Source organism: Hyperolius riggenbachi, chromosome 6 (genome assembly GCF_040937935.1).
Source record: "Hyperolius riggenbachi isolate aHypRig1 chromosome 6, aHypRig1.pri, whole genome shotgun sequence".
NCBI lineage: Eukaryota > Metazoa > Chordata > Amphibia > Anura > Hyperoliidae > Hyperolius > Hyperolius riggenbachi.
The window spans coordinates 197345168-197361580 of record NC_090651.1 but is presented as its reverse complement, the minus strand read 5'-3'; the positions used below and the strand labels follow the sequence as shown (position 1 = coordinate 197361580).

Below are 16413 nucleotides of genomic sequence, written 5' to 3'. Positions count from 1 at the left end.
GCGATTACGCTAGTGCTTTTTGCTGTGCACTGTGACATGAACATCTTTCACCCTACCCCATCATGGCATCTGCAAGCCAATGAGAGTATTTCATTTGCCTGTAATGATAGTAATGGTGCTTTTATTTATTCTCAAATTGTAGGATTAAGTAAGCAAAATAGAGCACGGTGTTATTTGAGAAAGGTATAGGGACAATTAAGAAAGACAGGTGCAAAGACGATGCCAAGCACCAGATTAATTAAGAGAAATTTGAAATTAGGGTCACAATTGCAAAACAGATTTGTATGCTAAACAAACGGTAGTAAGTGTGTAAAATGACTCAGGGTCTTTTATATGAATATTCAGAGCTCCTGAAATGCTCCACTTGTAATTCCCCATTATCTCATGAAGAGGAAGGAAAAAACATATCGTTTAATGTTAGCGTTCTCATTCGGAGAGATGCACAGTCTTGGGAACCAGGGTCCATCTTACCTAGCAGTTTAATTTACATAAGAACCACTTTGTAGTTTAAGGGAGGGGGTGGCTGCAGCAGCACTGTGACTGCCCTACGCTTGCACTTAAAATTAAAATTCCATGTGGAACAAGAGGTAATTTTGTGCATGCCAATAACATGAAGCTGGCATTAGCTTAACTTTTCAAAGCTTTACACCTCGACTTCTCATTAAGATTGAATATGCAATACCATGAAGATGCACCAATAGGTCTTACTCCCTTCACTAGCAGGGCTGTGCCTATATGCCCCCATGACTGACCCCCCTGAGAGTGTTATTAATCCAATAATTAAACATTTATTGGTCACAGCACCTGCTTTCTCCCTTTCCTGCCAGCCTCCCCCAGGGGAGAGAGACATCACAGCAGCCAAGGAAGTCAGAAGAGAGGGAGGAGGAGGAGGAGAGAACTGAGCTAGCTGGAGAGCTCTCACACATTCACCATCTAAAGTTATTCTGCAGGATTTCTAACACATGCCTGGACATGGTGCAGGAAAACTGGAACCCTGCTGCTGATCTTAACTGGGGGGACTTTCCTTTTCACCTCTCAAGGAACTAGACCTGTCATTCTATATGAGGGAAACAGGGAATCCCCTCATAGCTCTAAGATCCTCTCTTCTTTCTCACATCCTGTTTTGTATTTTTATATACCTACCACTTCTAGAAATAGAGGTTCTCTACTACTAGCAAATAAAGGATTTCTTGTTTTGTACTGCCTTTCTTTCTGAAGGGTCTGGCTTCATTGCTTGAAGTAAAAGAATTGCTCTGCTGCACCTGATTTCAGTAACAGGGTGTCTGGATAAATCTGCAGCGTCAAAAAAAGTGGGTGCTCGTCACCTTCCATTAAAGGGGTGCTCTTTGTGTCCTTCTAGGTCAAAGATTAAGGGTGCCCCACCTTCAACACCTCAGAGTCAACATGTTGCGGTACTTGCTCAAAACATTACTGCAGATGAATCTCTTTGCAGATTCCATTCCTGGCGAAAATTCCAATTCTACAGACTTATTCTACCAGTTTAACTCTTCATTCCCTGGCTTCAATGGCAGTTTCTTCGATTTCAGCAACTTGACCAGCTTTAACGGTAAGGATTTTCTTCCTGTTTCTGCATGCTAGGTGCTTCTATGTATTATTACAGCATTCACCTGCTTTATCGAGCACTCCCTGTCGTGAATAACATTATCTATATATATATATATATATATATATATATATATATATATATATATATATATATATATTGTGTGTGTGTGTAGGTACTATTCAAAATGTTTTATTATTTTATGCCTATTATTGGCTACAAATATTTACTTATATGTGGGTGATTATTTTTTAATTGTTCAACTCACAACCCCAGGCATACATGTACCATGTGTTGAGGACCTTGGCTCTAGAGGATAGAGATTTGTTGTGAGAGACCTCATAGAACATGTTATGTGCCACACAATTTTTCTATGGAGTGCAGGAACAACAGGAAAATTATTTCAGCTGCAGTATTTTTACAGTCTGCACAGTGAGGATATCATCAGTGTTGCATTCAGTGCTGAAAATGATTAACTAGACTCGGTATACAATAATGGAACTCTCTAGACAGTGTTTTCTTCAGTGATTTCTGGAGACCGTCTATATTTTATGTTGTTTGGACAAACCTTACGTCAGATTCCAGAGCTGTGGACAGATAGCTGAACAGACAATAATGACTGCAATGAAGTGACCATATTTTCTGAAAGGAATTTCCAGCATGCTGGGGATTTATGGTGGCACTTGCAAAAAATACTGAATTACATATAAGTTGAGAAGTACTTTTAAAGAGTGGGGTATGTTGGTGATGTACAGCTAAACTTGTTCACATTCTTCAGATGTATGTTCATAAGTCCAGTTTCAATGCAATTGGTTTTAACCAATATGTTCCAGGCTACATTCACAGTGGTGGGTTGCAATGTAATGGCAGCATTATAAATGCAAAACTTATGCAACGTTCAGAGTGCAGCCGGTGCAATCTAACAGAGGGCAGCATCCCAGTGAAGCATACTTTTCATTAACTGTGCTTCACTGTATGCAACGCAATGCACACATTACGTGCGGTGCGACTTTTCCGTTCCATTGCATTCTTGCAACTCTTTATCAAAAAGTGTGTTTTGATGCCACCTCTTCTGATAATGTAATATAAAAACTGTGCATATTTCCTTATTTTCCACATACCTTCAACAGAGCATTAAAGGGAACTCGAGGTGAGAGGGATTTGGAGGCTGACATGTTTGTTTCCTTTTAAGTAATGCATATTCCCTGGCTGTCCTGCTGAACTTCTGCATCTAACGCTTTAAGCAATAGACCCTGAATAAGCATGCAGATCAGATATCTATGACAAATCTGACAAGATTAGCTGCATACTTGTTTCAGGTGTTGGTCTGTTGGATTTAGACCCTACTGACCAAAAAGATCAGGAGCACTGCCAAGCAACTGATATTGTTTAAAAGGAAATAAATATGGCAGCTTCCACAGGTCTCACACCTCGGGTTCCTTTTAATACTTGCCTATATTAATATTATTAATAATAATAATACCTTTTTTTGTATAGCGCTTTTCTCCTATCGGACTCAAAGCGCTTGCGAGGCAGCCACTAGAGCGCACTCAGTAGGCAGTAGCAGTGTTAAGTCTCGCCCAAAGAACTCCTTACTGAATAGGTGCTGGCTTACTGAACAGGCAGAGCCAAGATTTGAACCCATGTGGTGATGGCAAAGCCAGTCTGCATAAATTTTAAGATTTTTAATTATTTTACATAAAGAGCAAGCAGGGACTAACTTATCAATGTTGGTGAAAAGTTAATACAAGAAAAAATAGAGCAGTTGCCTACAGCAACGAATCAACTGTATAATGAAAAAAGGGCTGGATGTTTTGCTTAATGTTTGCCTGAGTTAGTTTGCAGTCTAACCAATAAATCAACCCAGCTGTCTGTATGCAATAGGAGCAAGCGTATGCTTTACAGTTTGACAAAGTAAACGTTCTATCATCCCTTCATAAACAAAAACAGGCTGTAAGGGTCTGCTGTGACTTGTGGTACTTTCACATCTATTATAGGCTCTTAATTTTATATGTAGAAAAGCTTATTTCAGATCAATAAATATTCAGCACTGATATTCATACATTACAACTGATATTATGACTATTCATTTTTACCCCCTGTTGTGTACATTATAGTACCAGGAATCCAGGGAGTCAGAGTGCATTCCGACTGTCTGCAATGAAGTGTGGTACTGAGTAATGGACATTGAACAGCCTTTTATCAATCATTGTTCATCATGCTTGTGGGAATGGCTGATGATCATGTGTGTTTTTAGCACATTTCCATGTGTGTAAGCGAGTTGTGGGAGTGGCAGTGGGAGGAGTGGAAAAATAATTTTTCTGTACTTCGCGAGATTTTCGCCTTTTGCAACATAACTTACTAATGTGGTGCCATGCTACATTATATTTAACTAAACAGAGCTAGCACATTGTGATCCTTCCTTTATAAAAAAGAGCTGACAATAAATATGAATAATGTGATTCCATTCCTTGCAATGTTACTCAGTGGTGCCATCATATTGGAAATTGAATGTTAAAATATTGTACATTATTCTTTCTAATTTCACAAAAGACATAAAATCTGAGTAGCTGACAATGAGAATTATGTATATAACACCTTAAGGATGTGAATAGAAATGTATTTCTGAAGATTTGTCAATGCATGTGTTTAGATTGTATGTTTGTGGGAATCAGCTGTGTGTGTTAAAAAGTTAAAGTGTACCTGAGATGGGGTAAAGTAAAATTACCTGGGGCTTCCTCCTGCCCCATGAGGTCCCATTCATTGCCATCCTCCCCAGCCACTCCGTTATCACGTGGTCACCTTTGGTAGTTTGGGTAGGTGTGGCCAGTCATGTTATTCTGCACATGCGTGGCACGGCCACGCTCCCTTATCAGACTCCCATGGTCGTGAGCGTGCGCGGCTGGCCCGGTCATGTGCAGAAAAGTGTGCGACTGACCAAATTATCTGAGGTGACTACAAGTCAACGGAGTGACCAGTTAGGATGGCGATGGAGCTCGAGGATTACATGGGGCTAGAGGAAGCCCCAGGTAAGTATAAATATTGCACTATAGCCTGTCTCATGTTTCCTTTAAAGAGAATCTGTACTCTAATATTCTTACACTAAAAAGCATACCATTCTATTCCTTATTTTCTCCTGTGCCCCTCTGTGCTGTTTCTGCCACTCTCTGCTGCAATCCTGGCTTGTAATTACCAGTTTTAGGCAGTGTTTACAAACAAACTAACCAGCTTGTGATAGGCTCACATAAACAGAGTGTGTGAGTAATACAGAGTGTGCAGGGGGCCTGCAGAGGGTGTGTATCGCTTCTATCCAATCACAAGCAGCCCTGCACATTCCACACATTCAAGCCTTAGCCCGACAGACACGACAGAGGAAAGGAGATAAGATTTATTACAGAGACAGTGCAATTGGGAAAGGCTGCAGTAAGCCAGAGCACATTAGAACAGGCATAGGAATTTATAGGATAGAAGAACTAAGGCTGAAAAATGTGTTACAGAGTCTCTTTAAGAAGGTAAAATGCAGAGAATATTGAGCCATCCACATCAGTTGAAGCTTGTGCTGTTATGTCTTCAATATATTCACAAGCTATTATGGTTATAATACATAGATATAGCTGTGACATAGTCCATAGCACTGCTGTGTACACAGAACATTTCTCTCGAGTTGCTTACAGCAGTCACAGTAGAGGTAGCTAGTGTTAAACAGGTGGTTGACTATGGCCAGCTTCCTCGCGTACGTTAAAAAGGGGCGCTGGGAAAAAAGGGCGCCGGGTTTTTAACGATAAGCATGGATAACGTTTAAAAATGTATTGTACTGTATTTCGTTTAAAATTAATGGTTTTTAAAGTTATTAATCATTAAATAATGTGCATTAAATCGGCAATTGTAAAAACGTTAATCTTTCGTTTAAATACTGAAACGTATAATAACGTTAAAAAAAAAATTACTAAGTAACCCTCCCTGTACCTACCCCTAACCCCTAGACCCCCCTGTTGATGCCTAAACCTAAGACCCCCCCTGTTGGTGCCTAAGTAACCCTCCCTGTACCTACCCCTAACCCCTAGACCCCCCTGTTAGTGCCTAAACCTAAGACCCCCCTGTTGGTGCCTAAACCTAAGACCCCCCTGTTAGTGCCTAAACCTAAGACCCCCCTGTTGGTGCCTAAACCTAAGACCCCCCTGTTGGTGCCTAAACCTAAGACCCCCCTGTTGGTGCCTAAACCTAAGACCCCCCTGTTAGTGCCTAAACCTAAGACCCCCCTGTTGGTGCCTAAACCTAAGACCCCCCTGTTGGTGCCTAAACCTAAGACCCCCCTGTTGGTGCCTAAACCTAAGACCCCCCTGTTGGTGCCTAAACCTAAGACCCCCCTGTTAGTGCCTAAACCTAAGACCCCCCTGTTGGTGCCTAAACCTAAGACCCCCCTGTTGGTGCCTAAACCTAAGACCCCCCTGTTGGTGCCTAAACCTAAGACCCCCCTGTTGGTACCTAAACCTAAGACCCCCCTGTTGGTGCCTAAACCTAAGACCCCCCTTTTGGTGCCTAAACCTAAGACCCCCCTGTTGGTGCCTAAACCTAAGACCCCCCTGTTGGTGCCTAAACCTAAGACCCCCCTGTTGGTGCCTAAACCTAAGACCCCCCTGTTGGTGCCTAAACCTAAGACCCCCCTGTTGGTGCCTAAACCTAAGACCCCCCTGTTAGTGCCTAAACCTAAGACCCCCCTGTTGGTGCCTAAACCTAAGACCCCCCTGTTGGTGCCTAAACCTAAGACCCCCCTGTTGGTGCCTAAACCTAAGACCCCCCTGTTGGTACCTAAACCTAAGACCCCCCTGTTGGTGCCTAAACCTAAGACCCCCCTTTTGGTGCCTAAACCTAAGACCCCCCTGTTGGTGCCTAAACCTAAGACCCCCCTGTTGGTGCCTAAACCTAAGACCCCCCTGTTGGTGCCTAAACCTAAGACCCCCCTGTTGGTACCTAAACCTAAGACCCCCCTGTTGGTGCCTAAACCTAAGACCCCCCTTTTGGTGCCTAAACCTAAGACCCCCTGTTGGTGCCTAAACCTAAGACCCCCCCTGTTGGTGCCTAAACCTAAGACTCCCCTGTTGGTGCCTAAACCTAAGACCCCCCTGTTGGTTTTTTCGTTTAAAAATAATGTAAAAAAATGTACTGTTTTTCGTTTAAAAATAATTTTTGAAAAAAAATATTGTACTGTTTTTCGTTTAAAAATAATATTTAAAAATGTATAAATCATTAAATAATGTGTAATCATGAGAAGCAGTAATAAAACATTAAGTCTCCGGGCGCCGCTTTTAAAACGTTATTTTTCACCGGCGCCCTTTTTTCCTATCGGGCGCCCATTAAACGATATTTATTATAGGAGTGAATGGCGGCGCCCGATTTGTCCACTAGCCTCAGGCGCCCGAATTTACTGTTTCCAGCTTCCTCACCCCCTCCAAGTAATTTACAGTAATGTAATGGCTTTTGTATGGCTTTCTTACCACTTCTTTAAAGTTCATTTATTCGAAGCATCATTTTTTCTGTGTTTATGAATATAAAAGAGGCATGACCAAGGGCATGGCATCTGTTGAGGGGTGGAATTGAAAGGATCAGGTCTTTGCCTATAGGGTCTCATGATTTAAATTCAGCCTTGTCCCCTATAGCTGCTGCATGTATTACAGTAATATATAGCATTCACTATGACATGTTGTGTAGTACTGTGCATAATAGAACAGTGAATCATTGCATCTTTACAATAGAAGAGCTTACTCTCTATACTATGTATTCAGTATTAATTCATATATATACTGCAGCAATTTATGCAGGACATCAAACTGTTGACCATTTGCATCTGTCTCTGTGCCACAAGAGTTTTCTCAGAAAATCTCCCAACAGTCATCTTAAATTCTGATTTATCTGTATTACTATCTCATACGTGTTATTTAGCATTGCATGTAGCTTAAGTCTTTACCTCTATGATAACCATTCTGAAACCATTTATATTTCATCGTTATACTGATTATAACTCTGACATATGCAATAGCTCTCCTGAGAAGACAGTTGCAACATTTAAAAGGGCCCCACTGTAGTGACCTGTACATGCTATATTTAATTCTGGACAAAATGCTGCCTTGCAGAGAAGAACAAATAATTCATCTCCGGCCTTGTGCACACCGGGCGGTTTTTGTAGCGTTTTCCAAACCGCTTCCACCTGTGAAAACGCTTGGCTAATGTATTTCAATGGGATGGTGCACACCAGCCGTTTGAGGTTTTTAGCAAATCGCAAACGTGGGTCCTGCAGCACTTTTGCGGTTTGCAGAAGCGTTTCTGCCTCAATATAAAGTATAGGAAAAGCTCAAACCACTCTGGAAAGTGCTAGATCAGAGCGGCTTTCCAGGCGTTTTTGTTACAGAAGCTGTTCAGTAACAGCTTTTACTGTAACAATGTTTGTAATTTGCTATACAAAAACGCTCCAAAAAACACTAGGCATGTTTAGAAAACCTCTCTAAACATGCCTAGAATCGCTCTGAAAATCTGCTTCAAAAACTTCTAGCGTTTTGAGGATCTGCTAGCGGTTTTGGTGTGCACTGGGCCTTAAACCCATAAGCCCACTGTTGTTAGCAGATGCTGGGATGGATGTGGTCTCTTAACTTTGCCACAGCAAAACATCTGGGCATTTATCTGACAAATATTGTGTAATGCTGAACTGCAACAATCTGACTTAAACTTTTGTCAGCAAACAATGAACTTTTGTCAGACCAAACAATGAAAAATTACAGTAAAATGGTGGCTATCAGTTACAGCACTTTGCCTATTGTGTTTCTTATTACATAACTGATAGGAATCCTGTATTTGCATCCTTATTATTTGGATTATTTGTAATGGACCACATAAGTCTAACACACCTTCTACAACATGTTTCTGAAAATACGGGCGATAATGTAAACACTACATAGCTATTTCTCATGCTATGAAAATAACATGTACATTATCAGCGCCACTGAATATGTTGGCGCTTTATAAATCAATAACAATAGTAATTTGTGGACAGAGTGTGCGTTGTTTTGTGTTATGCACGCATTGTGGTATGCGCGTTATGCAATGCGTAGTGCAAACTTAGCCTAAAGATTGTGAGAACCTGACACTGCATCTGCATTGGCTCTATCAGTGCCTGTTTCATCCTCTGTGGAAACGGCTTTTATTTTTTTCCGACTAAAACAGCAGGAAATCCTAATTAGGCAGCTGTCCTCTACTACCGTTTCCTTTTAATTTATTTAGATATATTTCAGTACACATAGAATTCATTTTACGCTCTCCTGCAGCCTGTTTTGTGTGAACTTTTTCTATTAGTTGTGACTGCTTTTCTTTTGGAAATGTTTCAACAAACATTATCACTTTCTGCTATGTTTGAAAGAAACCTTTGTTTCTGAAAAATGTTTAATACTTCACACTGTGACAGACACTCTGCTAGTCTCAGAATACTGTCACGTTTATATATTTGCTAGGAAACTTTTGTTCACTGGCTTGCAGCACAATTAGGTATGAAGCACTGATAATGCTATCAGGGGCTAAAAGAACTGAACAATATGCAAACATAAGACACAAGTACTAAGCATTGAGCCACAGAGATACTGACATAGAGATAAGGAAATATATAAACACAGGAAGAATTGAAGTATGAGACTAAGTTTTAATGAAGTGTGAGATTAAAGGTGGCCATACACTGGCCCGATTTGCGGCAGTTTCGACAGCAGATTCGATCACTGGGATCGAATCTGCTGCCAATCGTTCGCGCAACACGCACCCGCCGATCCGATTTCCTCCCGAAATCGGATCGGTCCGTCGATCGCGCCGTGCGGGAAATTACCCTCGATCGCCCGCGGGTAGGGAGCGCGTCGCTAGCGGCGGCCGATCCGATCAGGTATACATTACCTGAGGCTGGCTCCCGGGCATCCCGTCCGTCACTGCTCCCGTCATGGCGCCTCCGGCATCCTCGTATAACTTCCGCTGTCATGCCAGTGACAGCGGAAGTACAACTAGAGGGCGCTCTATTTGAACTTCCGCTGTCACTGGTGTGATAGCGTAAGTTCTATGCGGATGCCGGAGCCGGAGGTGCCACATGACGGGGACATCACGCCCGGGAGCCAGCCTCAGGTAATGTATACCGGCGGGGGGAGCGGCGGCAGCACCACCACAACAGATTGTGATCGGTTTCAGGCTGAAATCGATTCACAATCTGTTTGCAGGAAAGGCAGCCATACGATCCCTCTCTGATCAGATTCGATCAGATAGGGATCTGTCAGCTGGTCGATCTGATGGCACATCGACCAGTGTATGGCTGCCTTAAGAAATACAGAAAACTAAGACATGAGTGAGGAATATATATATATATATATATATATATATATATATATATATATATATATATATATATATATATATATATATATGGTCCGTTGAAGAGCAATTATATGCAACAGCATCGAGAGAGTAACATCTTAGCCCGTATACAATTAACGTTTTCACCTGATTTTTCTATTTTTCAAATAACTTTCCAACATTTTGCTATTAAAAAAGTACCAAAAATGAGTTGAAACATTACTATCAACATTATTCTAAGTATTTTCTTGCTTGCTGGTAGTTAAAAGGGCATTTTATTCACAAGTGTGAAAATATCACCTAGGAGAAAACTCGGGGAAAAAAGTTAATTGCATACGGGCCTTTATCTGTAAAGCCCAACCAGAAAAGTGTAACCATTCCCAATCCTCTCTGGCTGGTGAGGCTTATATTTTCATGTTGGCAACACAGTTACAACCTCTAAAACTAGCACAATGTAAATAATATAGTGGTGTTTATCAGGGCATCCTTATGCTTTTCAATGAGAACTAGCTGATAAACCACTGCCCCCTGCTGCCAGTACTTGGTACTACACAGATATTAATCATGAATATTATTCTAGCTGACATTAACATTTGGGTAGTACGCCCTCTACTGCTTGTGTAGTAGACTGCAGTGTTCATTTAAAAATAAAATTGCTAGATCATAATTCTTAACAGTACATTTTAAATACATTGATTTCCTTTTTAAATCTGTACTGATATGATCAAACCTCTTGTATGCGTTGATATTCTAATACAATATATATTCACAAATCATTTTTTTTATTGTAGGAACAATTCAAATAGTATTATTGTTATTATTGTTGTTGTTGCTGTTGTTGTTGTTGTTATTATTATTATTATTTATTGTATTTATAAAGCACCAACATATTACGCAGCTGCACTATGTATAAAAGGTTGGTCACCTTTCTATTTGTCTACCAATAAAGACTTTTTTCCCCACTATTTTCTCTAATGAAATTCACAAGTGAGAGGAATACAGAGGCTGCTGTTACCCCTTTTTAAAAATGTCAGTTATCTGGCTGCTAGAGGGATAACTTGCCTTTCATACCACTCCAGCAAAAATGTAAGCAGTTAAAATCTGGCAGAACTGAAAAGTTTTGGACTAGTCTATCTCCTCATGGGATTCTCAGGGTTTTCTTTGTTTTCAAAACACAAGAATCCCCCATGAGGAGAAGGACTAGCCCAACCTGTGCTTTCTGACTAGATTAGCTACATGCTTCAGCCTACTTTTTATGAGTGGTCCTAATGAACAGTGCACAAGGGTGCAGAACAGGACAGGGGCGTAGCAATAGGGAGAGCAGAGGTAGCCACCGCATCGGGGCCCTTGGGCCAGACAGAGTATTAGCTCTCTATTGGTCCTCTGTTCATAAAAATCACTTCTATAGATGCTTTGAATAGTGGCAATCATTAACAAACTTCCACATACCCTACATTCACCTCTGACACTGTAGTTGCCATTGGCAGGGTTTTGGTGCGCCGTCTCAATGTTATGTATAGAGTGCTGGGGGGGCCCCATTGTAAACTTGCAATCGGGGCCCACAGCTCATTAGCTAGCTGGAACAGGAGACCAGTGCATACTTGTTCCGTGTCCTGACTTTCTTTTGATACACCACACATTTTATGAGGTCTGCAAGGTAACATGAAAGTCCCCTAAAATCCAGGAAAGGATGGAAATGAATCAGTGTCCCAGTACAAGGGTGCAGAACAGGACAGGGGCGTAGCAATAGGGAGTGCAGAGGTAGCCACCGCATCGGGGCCCTTGGGCCAGACAGGAGTATTAGCTCTCTATTGGTCCTCTGTTCATAATAATCACTTCTATAGATGCTTTGAATAGTGGCAATCATTAACAAACTTCCACATACCCTTCTTGCACCTCTGACACTGTAGTTGCCATTGGCAGGTTTTGGTGCGCCGTCTCAATTGTTATGTATAGAGTGCTGGGGGGGCCCCATTGTAAAACTTGCATCGGGGCCCACAGCTCATTAGCTAGCTGGAACAGGAGACCAGTGCATACTTGTTCCGTGTCTGACTTTCTTTTGATACACCACACATTTTATGAGGTCTGCAAGGTAACATGAAAGTCCCTAAAATCCAGGAAAGGATGGATTCCAGGAATACAACTGTTTACCTTATCAAGTTTTTTTTTTCACTTTATGTTAGGGGTGGGCAAACTTGTGCAGGATCAGGTTGCATTCCTATAGCCCGCTGCTACTCTGTCTCCCTCCCTCACTCCCTCCAGAGTTTGTGCGGGTGAAGATGATTGGGTTTAACTTACCCAATTGCTCGCACCAGTGGCAATCTCCATGGCAATGGTGGCATCATGTGATATGCTGGTATGTAATGATGGCATGTCACATGATGCCCCAGTTGCTATGCAAATCGTTTCTGGAACGAGCACTTGGGTGAGTTCCTTGTGTTGTTGCGTGCTGCACGCAACTTTGAAAGGACGGTTTTGTGTTGTGAGGGAGAGGATGAGAGGAGAGGAATCCAGCTATCTAGCGGCGGGCCAGCTTTACAATGGCTGCGGGGGCCGCAGTTTGCCCAGGCCTGCTTTATGTTCACATCAACATTATTTATTTTGACCAAGTGACTAATGCTGGGAATGCACAATTAGTTTTTTCAGCAGATAGATGGCTTGATAGATAATTCCCAGCAGTTCCGATCTGATTTTCGATCGTTTTTCTGATCAATTTGTATAGAAGTGATCAGAAAATCGATCAGAAAAATTATCAAAATCAGATCGAACCTGCCGGAAATTATCTATTGAGTCATCTATCTGGCCAAAAAAACTAATTGTGTATTCCCAGCATAAGAGTATTTCACACATGTGTTTTAAGGCACCTGTACATGTTAAAATGTGCACAGCTTAAAGCAGTATTGAGAGAAATATGGGGGCTGCCATATGTATTTCCTTTTAAACAATACCAGTTGCCTGGCATCCTGCTGATCTATTTGGCTGCAGCAGTAACTAAATAACACCAGAAAAAAAGCATGCAGCTTATCTTGTCAGATTTCACAATGATGTCAGAAACACCTGATCTGCATATATCTGTCCAGAGGATCAGCAGGATAGCCAGGCAACTGGTATTGCTTATAAGGAAAAAATATGGCAGCATCCATATCCCTCTCACTTCAGTTGTCCTTTAAAAGTAAAATCACAGACAGTATACAGAAAAGAGTTTTTTACTTTCACTTTTTCTGTGAAAAAGAAGTCAATTTTAACTAGCCCATTGATTCACATGACCTGTCAGTCTAATTTATTTCTGCATGTGGAAAATGTGAAAAAAATAATAATAATGGAAATTAACATTTATACCGAAGACATATTGAAGACCTGTTTCTCTTACTTGCTCTCTGCTACCATTCACCAGTGGAGGCTCTATGTTCAACTTAGGCACAAATGCTTCACTGTCCTTTGCAGGCACTTAGTGTCAGTTTATATGGATTTCCTTAAAAGGTCATTCAATGGGCTGTGTCAAATCACTTCGGTCAGGTACCACTTCAATGATTGTTTCCTTCTGCACAGACTTCAGAGCTACAGTCTGTGATCTCTTCAGACAGTTCTGAATATGTATTGTCTGTTGTATGATAGCTGACTATGCAGTAGCCACCACTATCCATAGAGCCTTCTGTTAACTCCTGTAGCAATACTGTTTCATGCTATGTTGCCAGATTGATTTTAAAAGATGAATTTGGAACTGTACAAGCCCCATTACACACATAGACCATACCTCCCAACTTTTTGAGATGAGATAAAGGGACACTTAAGTCACGCCCCTGCCACACCCCTGGCCACGCCCTCACCACGCCTCTAGTCACGCATACCATAAAGATTTCATAAGAGAAATATGTTGTTTTATAATTCAAACCACAATGGTCCTTTCTATCCTGGTTCATTTTCCTTCATAGTAACATTTTACAATTAGTAATATATCAATTTAAAGGTTGGGAATAAAGTTTAGAGTCAGTCAAACACATTTTTAGTATAGAAATATATATATTTACATAGAAAGAGGGACAAAGTCCTGAAAGAGGGACAAATGAGGGTGAAAGAGGGACAGAGGGACAGGGCTCCCAAAAAGGGACTGTCCCTCCGAAAAAGGGACAGTTGGGAGCTATGTTAGACAACTAAGCTATTAGACATTACATTCAGATCTATGTCTGAACCTGGGTTTAAAACATATATGCTGGGCACAGTGGGCATTCCTGTTTTCTAACATAGAGAAGGATTATTGATAATTACACACAGCACAAACAACCAATCAATATATCAATGTGTACACAGTATGCACGTTGGATAAAACAATTTTTACTTTTGACTCAGACCTTTGTTCTCCATCATGTTGAAGACAAGGCAGGATCAATGTCTCAAACTCCTCACCAATCACATCCAGCATCCTAATCTCTGACAGCTCTGAAATGGAAAATGAAAAAAAAATGTGCTTTAATTGGTTTGTAAACCAGGTGTAAAGTGGCAGTACAGGTTGTAATCTGACATTTGACAAGAAATCAACAACTTGGCAGATAATGACAAACTCTGTTCAGGAACCTGGCGTGGATTAGTTGCCCTTTTCCAAGGTGCAACAATAGACTGCTGATGAGTCCTCTTTGGATTGTAGAGAAGAAAAGCCTGAATTTCTCCAAGTGAATTCTCGCCATGCCATTGACCTTTCCTGAAACATTTCCTTCCCAGGCACTACGCTGCAGTGCTTATCGACTATTTTATAAACCCCCAATTAACTCTTTCATTGTGAGCGAGTTCACTGACGTCTCTCTGAGGCTTCATTATTATGTAGTACATATTGTTTCACGTCTGTTAAATTTGTTGCTATGTTTAAGCAATTGAGAGGAGTGTCAGTAGAATTTGCTTACTATGTTATTATAGATGTGTAATGTAGTTTTGTACATGGTTCTTATGCTTGTATAGTTTAAAAACAAGAAGAGAATCGAGAGCCCAATATGGTGCAGTATTGTCAGGTAAAATGAAGCGTTCAATACAATTTTATGTATATATACTCACAAACACGGGTTAACCATAGGCAACCACTTTAAATGCAGGTGGGGAGCATTAGGACCTGACCCCACTCAGGTTAAGAAGTCGCTCTCTGTAGATAGTAGATGGGGATGCACCCCTCCACCCAGGGTGGACTAGAAGATCAGCAAAAACTCGGTAAACAGAGGCGCCAGAGTAGAGTAAAACGTTTTAAAAACCGCTTAAAAGCAGAGGGGGATGTTAAGGTGGACTCACCTCCCTCTTACAAAAAAAGAAAACTCACTTGAGTCTCGATAAAACAGAATTTACAGATAATTTATTCAACTCCACAAATGCTCTGGCGCCTCTGTTTACCGAGTTTTTGCTTATGCTTGTATAGGTTCCTGTAACCAGTGCCCTTTTGCCAAATTTTAGTTTTGGTCTCTAACTATAACCTCCCCCTAACGTTATCTGCTTCTCAACATCTAACTTTCCCTTGTCTTTCCAAGTTAATCCCATCCTAACCTTTCACCACCCCTAACTGATAATACTAACTGATTCTCACATTCCATTGCCTATATTCTTGGACTTTATTATGAATCTCACCTCCTGTACAGTCAGATCTTGTTTTTATCTGGCAGAAGATCCTTGATTAGGTGACATCAAGCAAATCACTTTAAAGGTGCGTATACACGCACTACCAGCGGCAACGAGGGGCGGACTTTTAGCCGACAGTAGCGCATGTACGCGCTGTCGGCGGACTGATAAGGCTGTTTCTGAACGCCCGCCCAGTGGGAGGATCGTTGGCGCTGGTAGTACCTTAAAAGAGCACAAATCCTCTTCACTGGACGTTTCCTGCATCACTGACTTCCAGAGTTGCACTCTGTAATTACCTGACTACCTGTGCCTTATCCCTTGCAGTCTGAACAACATATTGTTGAGAGGCAAAGCTGGTATTATTTATAAGTATTAGTGTTCTATGTCATGGTTCAAAAATCTGGTTTTGATTATTAACAAGAAACTACTGTAGGTGAAATATGATTTGTACACTGTTGGAAGGTTATAAAAGAGTATTTAATGCCTTCATTAAACTTATTTGTAAATGAAAAAGTTAAATGTTCATGGCTATATAATTTCCATATTTTGTGACTGTGCTCCTGGACTTCCATAAGATACAGGTGTCCAAGCCTACCGTTGCAGTACCTCCTACCCCCTCCATCATGTTGCAGTCCCCAAGATATAAATGATAAATCTAGCTGGAAGAATGGGGTTCCCTCATAACGGCTGTAAACGCAAGTGCAGGGATCTTATTACTAGAGCCTCTAATAGAGAGGTATCACTCTGACATCCCCCAACACAGAAGTTGTGAATTGACCAATAATGCTATAATGTGAGCCATTCCTGTGTTAGGGCTGGTTCACATGGGCTTCTGCTGAGCTTCTGCTTAGCGTTTCGTTCAAACGCTGTGTTTTTTTTTCCAA

The 16413-nt window shown here is 41.2% G+C and overlaps 1 protein-coding gene across 1 annotated transcript in view; it reads left to right on the top strand.

Moving 5' to 3' along the window:
* Positions 1-1389: 1389 nt before the first annotated feature.
* The window catches only part of ROBO3 (roundabout guidance receptor 3), a 661476-nt gene continuing 646452 nt past the window's right edge, over positions 1390-16413 (top strand). Inside the window, exon 1 of the mRNA XM_068240266.1 lies at positions 1390-1567. Within this exon, the coding sequence (XP_068096367.1) occupies positions 1405-1567 (163 nt within the window). The 5' untranslated portion in view covers positions 1390-1404. The remainder of the gene's footprint in view (positions 1568-16413) is intronic.